The 7690-nt window shown below is 41.8% G+C and overlaps 1 protein-coding gene across 1 annotated transcript in view; it reads left to right on the plus strand.

Annotated features, from left to right (window-relative positions):
• Nucleotides 1-3881: 3881 nt before the first annotated feature.
• The window catches only part of PTGR1 (prostaglandin reductase 1), a 19148-nt gene continuing 15339 nt past the window's right edge, over nucleotides 3882-7690 (plus strand). The window contains exons 1-3 of the mRNA XM_006900848.1: nucleotides 3882-3992; nucleotides 4896-4941; nucleotides 6356-6412. Of these exons, the coding sequence (XP_006900910.1) occupies nucleotides 3887-3992; nucleotides 4896-4941; nucleotides 6356-6412 (209 nt within the window). The 5' untranslated portion in view covers nucleotides 3882-3886. The remainder of the gene's footprint in view (nucleotides 3993-4895; nucleotides 4942-6355; nucleotides 6413-7690) is intronic.

The following is a 7690-nucleotide window of genomic DNA, read 5'->3' on the forward strand; positions in this document are numbered from 1 at the left end:
CTTGAGATGATACAGAGGACTAATGCAGTGTCTCCAACTGCTCAGATTTTATTTCTTCACTGCTCATCGGCTGTGGTCTCAGAGAGGTCAGAGCCCTGGAGGAAGTCTGAATAAAAAGGTGCCCCTTTCTCTGGGTTTCTTGCTTGACCACGTGATTTTGCGGGGCTAAGCCAGTTTCAGTGAGTCCTTGATAGAAACAGGATGTGTGATGCAGCCTACCAGGACATTGTGAAAATCAGGTTTCGGTGATTATTAGATAATTATCCTTCTTCTTTTTAAAGCTAATTTCCCAGTAAATAATTAGAAACTCGAGTTCTCAGATACTGTGTTTGTAAACAATTCCTGCTTCCTATCATTTAATAACATTTCAGGAGCACTGATTTGAGGGTGCAGGGGATACCAGTGTGAATAAAGTCAGGTTTCAGGCGTTAGAAGCAAGGGGCAGTGCCAAAATTGAAGTGCATGTATCAGACTGGTTAAAAAGGAAAAACGACATAGTCCCTTAGTTAACAGGGCTTACCTACGTCCCCGGTGAGAATGTAAATTGCTGCCATATTTTTTACCATGACCCGGTAAGTATTAAGTTTAACCAACTGAAATTGCCATTTTTTTCCCAAGTTAAAGCGTTTGAGTACTAATATTTTTATATGATTCATTCCTAATATATTAAAAATGCAGCCGTTCAGTGGGAGAAGGATGGAGTGCCATGCCTCTGAAAACCTGCTTAAGAGTCAGCTATGGGTCCGTTTCAACTCAAAGGTACACCACAATACCCTGTACTAAGTAAAAACGGAAAGGAAAGCTAATCACTAGTTACTTCAAGAGAAGGCTAAGGAGGAGGAACATTTCAAGGCCCTTATACCTCGTTCACTGCTTTAATAATTGTGTAACATTTATACAGCATGTGTCGGGCAAGGGGTCAGGGAATCAGAGGAGGATTCACAAGGGAGGCGACCTTTGAACTAGTCCGTGAAAAGTGCTAGGCTGTCTGGTCTGCGGAGCCAAAGAGGAAACCAGGACCAGACCCAGAATGGGCCGGAAGAGGGATTAGCACCCTCCAGTGCGCACGCCCCGCACAGCCTACGTTTTTCTTCTCACCCGCGTCTCCCGCCCTTGATTCTAGAAAGAGCAAGGCTCCCCTCCTCCCCCGCCTCACCCTGCGCAGCCCCGCCCTGGGACGGCCCTCCCTCCCTCTAGGCCATAAATGCCAGGCCCCGCGCGCGTCCGCGCCGTTCCTGCTTGTCCCGCTCCAGGAAGTCCGGGCACTGTGAGTAGACACCCCTCGCACTCACTTCCCTCACCTCCTACCTCCTTCTCCCCTCCACCTCCCTTTAGACTCTCCTATCAGTATGCACTGTGCTCTCCGGACTGTGCTGACTAATCCGAGCTCTGTTTTGCCTTCGGAGGAAACTGGAAAGAAGTAAAAGGAGCTATCCGAGAAGAGTGAGCGCTGCAGGGTGCGCCCTGTAGCTGCCAGCACCTGGCCAGGGGGCGTTGCGATTGTTGTTTGTGGAGTTGACTAGGACTCCAAACTAGTAGGGTAATTGGGGGAAGCCGGGGCGAGTGTGGAAGGAGGAAGGCAGAGCTGGCATTCGGGAGGGTTGGGGAAAGGGTGACGGGGTGGGAGCCAGCACCGCACCTGGCCCCTCTCTCTGACCTTGGTGGCCGACTCCTGATCCTAATCGTTCCCCTGTGGCCTGCCCTCTCCAAGGGCCCTACTGGACTTGGGCGAAGTTAGACTTCGCAGCGATAGCTATTTTAGGGGGAAACGGACCAGAAACGATCAGTCCCGTCTTGAAAGCTCCACATACAATGAGAAAGTGCCCCTTTCCGCTACAGGCTTCCATTTTTTCCCAGCGCTGGCGCTGTTCCCGGAGGATTCACACGTGGGGAAGCCCCGCTCGCACGGGCACGCTGCATCCAGGCAGAATGCTCCGGGGCAGTGTTAATCGTCTTCTCAGGGATTTATGTAAGGGGAAACTGATTGCTGTCCTTTGTGGTTTTAAGTGTATTCAGAGTCATGTCAAGGCCAAGTGCGCAGAACAGACCTGCTGCTTCGGGTTTGCAGAAGCGGTTCGCTGGGCATGTATTTCAGGCTTGTCTTTAGCGAGGTGAGATTACCCAATAAGCAAACAGAGATTTACTTGTGCTCTTTTATTATTCTGTTGTGAACAATTTCAGTTTTTTCACCCACCTCAGAGATTCTGCTTCTATGGCTGGCTGGCGTTCGAACCCCACCCTAGTTTTCCTGCAGAATCAGTATCTTTTCTAACATACAGCTCCTCATAGCGAGTTAATCCTCCGTGTACAAGGTAAACCCATGGAAGCTAATCTATAGTTTCACATGAGTTTCACCACACCTGTAATCTTGTGTTACTGTTGTGAAACCCATGTGGACTCAGTTCAAAGGAACCCACAGGAAGATCGCTGCAGGTCAGTAGGCACAAGCAACTGCCTCTGCTTTCCAGGCCCGTCTTTTTTTTTTTTTTTTTTTTAATTGTAATTTTAAAAAATGTTTACAGAAAGGTTGGTTTTTGTTCATTCATTTTTGCACATTTTCCCCCTCTCCCCCAGCCCACTTTGCAATGAATCCTTTGTTCCAGATTATTGTCATACATACGATGCCTAATCATATATTCCGGTCACAGTTCTTCCCCTCATCTGTCCTTTATCTATCCATGCTTTTCCTATTCTCCCCACCCCATATCAGTCCTGTTTTATAGCAGTGGTGTTATACAGTATTTGTCCTTTCTGACTGAGCTATTTCACTCAGCATAGTGTCTTCTAGGCTTACCTATGTTGTGTTATGGTTTACCAGTTTATTGTTTTTCAGCTGCATAATAGTCCACATGAATGTACCACAGTTTTTCAATCCATTCTTTTGTTGATAGGCACTTGTGTTGCTTCCATCTCTTTGTTATTGTGAATAAAACAGCAGTAAACATGATGTACATACATTTGTTTGAGTCACAGCTCTGGCTTCTTAAGGGTATATTCTCAATAGTGTAATTTCTGGGTGAAATGGTCATTCTATTCCCAACTTTTTGAGAAGGTGCTAGAGCTTCTTAATGAATTAAAACTGCCAAATATTAGGTTATGTAATTAGTTTAACTCTTAACAGGCAAATGTAAGCACAACAAGGGTTTGGATTCCCTTTCAAGCCAAATAAAGACTGTGTTTAGCTATGGGGCTAGTCCTCTCACCCTTGTTTTTGCTGAGAACATGTTGCTCCATCATTTAAAACATGAGTATGAACTTTTTTAATTCTGCTTTTTGTATTTGAACCTTTTTCTTACAATTTTTTGCTTCATTGGAGTTTTTGTTGTTGTTATTATGAATTGACCCTCCAGATGGTTTTTAGTAAATTACTGGGGAAGAGTTGCTCAGCTTTCTTCCAGAGAGCAGTTACTGGATTCAAACCGTGTTCCTTTGGGTTGGCAAAATAACTCCTTACCACTAAGCCAAGAGAAAATACTAAGAGAATAATACTTGGAGTAAAGGGAGAAAAATGGCATCTACTCCAAAGACGTGTTTGGAGATTAGCTTTGTAGAAAAGAATATGAGACATTTCCTGGTAGCATTTTGTTCATGGTCTCCAGAGAAACCCTCGCTGTAACTTGGAAAAAGTTATGTGGCTTTACAATTTTCTTTTCCTTGGAGATTTCCTCATCTTGTACAGTGAGAAAGATAATAATACCTAAAGGATAAAATGAAATTATATGCTTAGCACAAGACCAGACACATAGTAAATACTAGATAAATATGGTAGATAACAGATGGTGAAGAAGAATGTTATGAGTGGATCTTGCAATGGCTGGGAAAGCATAAGAATTCAGAAACTGCATGATATTTGAGTGTATATTTACTGTATTCTAGAAGTTTCAAGATGGTTCTTGCTAAGAGCTGGACCCTGAAGAAGCATTTTGAAGGCAGCCCCACAAATGATAACTTTGAATTGAAGACAGCAGAGCTCCCACCCTTGAAAGATGGAGGTAAGTCATAGATTGCAAAACTAGGAGAATATTGTTATGAATTGAATTATTCTTAGATGCCACTGAGCCTCCTACAACTCATAGCGACTCTCTGAACAGGAAGATCTGAGCCTTGCCACTTATCCACTTGGGGAAGGAGTGGGGACAAGACAACCCTAAAGAAAGTGAAGGGAGAGAAATAACATACTTCACGACATGTTTGGAGACTAGCTCTGTAGAATAGAATATAAGAAGTTTCTACAGGTAGGTAACTTTTTAAGAAAAGAGGAGGCAGCTGAGTAGCATCGCAACATTTTCAGTACTTCTACATCATGATGGCCAGGATCTTGATGAGATTTCAGAAAATGTACGTATGATGTCACTCTAACAAAAGACATTCTTTACTACTAACTGAAGATGGTAGTGAAACCCTATCTGAGCATTGTAATGTAGCAGTTACAAATGTGGCCCTGGACCGTTTACTTAACCTAAGCTTAAAGTCATCATTGATAAAAAGTGAAAACAATTTTACCTATCTCACACGGCTGCTGGGAAAATCAAATAATCCATATAAAGCATGGAGTAAGTGGTGAAGTAATAGCATTATTATTAATGTTTACTGTTGTATTGTGTACTGTCGTATTAGAACTGACTCATAGCTGACCGTCCAGCAGGTTTTCAGAGGCTGTAAATTGGACAGGAGAAAATGGCCGATCTTTCTCCCGAGTACTAGCTAGTGGATTTGAACCACAATTAACGTCAACCAGGATGAACCAAAAGAGAGTCTCTCTTGTCTCTTAAATAGATAGCCAATTCACAGAGGAGAGGCCAACCCAGGATTGGAAGGGCTGTGCTTATTTAGGATGCAAATCACGAGAAAGGCACCAGGCCTGCATCTGACTGTGGAATGCTTTTGTTTTGTAGAAGTCCTGCTTGAAGCTTTGTTCCTCACTGTGGATCCTTACATGAGGTAGTATTTTCCTCTTAAAAATTCTCTGGCTGTGATGGGCACTATTTTCAAGTAGTGTGTTTTAAAATCTCCAACTCAATCAAAAGAACTTTTTCCTTTTTTACTCCTTGTTTATCATTATCAGGAAAAGGTTTGAGAAGCTTGGTGAGGGATTGCTCCAGTCCTACCATTTTTTTTTAAATTTTTTTTTTATTTAATGAAAGTTTACAGAGACTTAGGGTTTCCATTCATTCATTGTTGCACCAATTCTGCTATTTTATAACATTTCATTGCTACCCAGAATTGCTCCAAGAGAAAAAAAAGAAAAGAAAAAGAAATCAAAGGCATTTTTTTTATATTTCACTATGGGTAAATATTTTCAATAAAAGGAAATGCTTAAACTAAAATTAGATTCTCTTGCCTTCTTTTACCTGTATTGCATTGACTCAGACTTGAGTCCCACCAGCTGGAGAAGAACAACTGTGAGAGGAGAAGGAATGAAAGCCTTCATGAACCACCTAACTCCTATATTGTTTTTGTTTATTGCCGTTGAGTTGAGCACGACTCATAGTGACCCTATGAACAAAAGACCTGAAGTCTTTCTATAACTATTGTCATTTCTCAAAGTTCATAGAGTTTCCAGAGGCATGTTGTTTAGGAAGTGGATGCCACTCCTGTTTCCAAACCTGTCTTATACTAGGAGCTCCACCAAACACTGTCCACCATGGGTAGCTGTTATGGCATCTGACACCCCAGTGGCACAAAGTTTAGCATCACAGCAACCCCATGTTACCTCAATACAGCATATTGACAGAAGAGTGCTGTACCACTTAGAAGAATGTTCCTCCAAAATATACTAACAACTGACTTTTAAATGCAGAGGCCCTCCACGAGGTCTTGTTGACTCTAAACAAGAGACTTAAATAAAAAACAACCAATATTATTTTTGTCTAGATATTAATTAGAGCCATCATTGTTTTAAATATTTTTTTCTTAGCTGTTTAATACAGATTTAAATCTACAGTGAGAAATACGGCTTAAAAATGCCAATCAGCATTCCTTTTTGTGTTGCAAGCATTTTGCATAACACGCATGAGTAGTGTCTTGAGAAGATATTAAAGTTGATACTGAATAGATATTAAAAGTCACAGCTGAACATAATGGTACGATCATCATGTTAATGTTACATAAAATTATCCTCAGCATGTCCTCAGGATCTCAGGGAAGAATCGCCTCTAACAGTTCTCCTGCCACACCTCATCCAGTAACACTGTTCTCTTGTATCCTAGTTTCATCTCTGTGTACACACACACACACACACACACACACACACAGCCCTATAGCTTTCCTATGTGACCTTAAAATCTAGACAGTTTCCCCTAGGTGCTACTATGTTTTAAGAATGGAATTTCTTTCTTTCTTTTTTTTTTTCCAGATTGACAGCCAAAAGATTGAAGGAAGGTGATAAAATGATGGGGCAGCAAGTAGCCAGGTAATTATTTCTGATCATGTAGTCTGTGGTGAGTTGTGATATGAATTCCAAGGCTGACTGTCTCTAGCACTTCAAACCAGCCTGTGGCTCTGAGGGGAAAAGTTAGTCTCCTCATGTGCTTTTTACAACGTCAGAAACTCACTGGAGGGTCAGCTCGGAGTGATTTCTGACCCAGTGGCAATGAATGTGTTACAGCTTATGAGAAGCAGGAAGTGTTTTACTGGAAAGCAAGTCTCTTCCCGATCACTTGCTGGCCCCTGACTATCCATTATTCCTACAGTTTCATAGCCTGGGTGCTTCATTGCCTATTTGACCTTGGAAGCAACCTGGAAATCCTGCCACCTTCCTGACTAATTGAGAGGAATAGGAAGTTGTGAAATGGCCGTAATTTCGGCCTCAACTTTTCTATCCTTTTTAGCTACTGAAAAGTAAAACCAGTTCATGATTCTTGAAAAATTCAGATAAAAAAATTGAGTCTCAAAAATTAGATGGTACTCTGTAAAACATCATGTGAAGCTTTAGAGATGATTGTTAACATATTACAGTTTCAAATGCTGTTTTGTGTATATGCTAGTTATATGAGATAAAGATATATGAAAATAAGAATATGAAAATAACTAGTATGTACATGAAACAGCATTTGAATTGATGGTATACCAGTTGACATATTTTAGCTAACAGATGCTGCCCTGGATGTGCTCACCAAGTTGTGCAAAGAAAGATCAACCACTTGGCCAACTGACTGGAAGAGATCTATATTTGTTCCCATTCCAAAGAAAGGTGACTCAACAAAGTGTGGAAACTATAGAACAATATTGTTGATTTCACATGCAAGCAAGATTCTACTGAAGATTATCCAAAAATGACTGGAACAACACATCAGCAGAGAACTGTCAGAAGTCCAGGCTGGGTTTGGAAGGGGTCGTGGTACTAGGGATATTGTAGCTAATGTTCGATGGATCTTAGCTGAAAGCAGGGAATACCAGAGGAATGTATATCTGTGTTTCATTGACTGTGCAAAGGCATTTGACTGTGTAGATCATAACAAACTGTCGCTGACTCTGAGATGAATTGGAATACCAGAACACTTGATCATGCTAATGAGAAACCTATACTTGGTCCAAGAGGCAGTCATCATAACAGAGCAAGGAAACACTGCATGGTTTAAAATTGGGAAGGGCGTATGCCAGGGATGTGTCCTGTCTCCATACCTTTTCAACCTGTATGCAGAACAGATTATCCGGGAGGCTGGGCTCTATGAAGAGAAATGTGTGGTCA

The sequence above is a fragment of the Elephantulus edwardii genome, unplaced genomic scaffold, assembly GCF_000299155.1.
Source record: "Elephantulus edwardii isolate Elephantulus edwardi_28Jun2011 unplaced genomic scaffold, EleEdw1.0 scaffold00297, whole genome shotgun sequence".
Taxonomy (NCBI): Eukaryota; Metazoa; Chordata; class Mammalia; order Macroscelidea; family Macroscelididae; genus Elephantulus; species Elephantulus edwardii.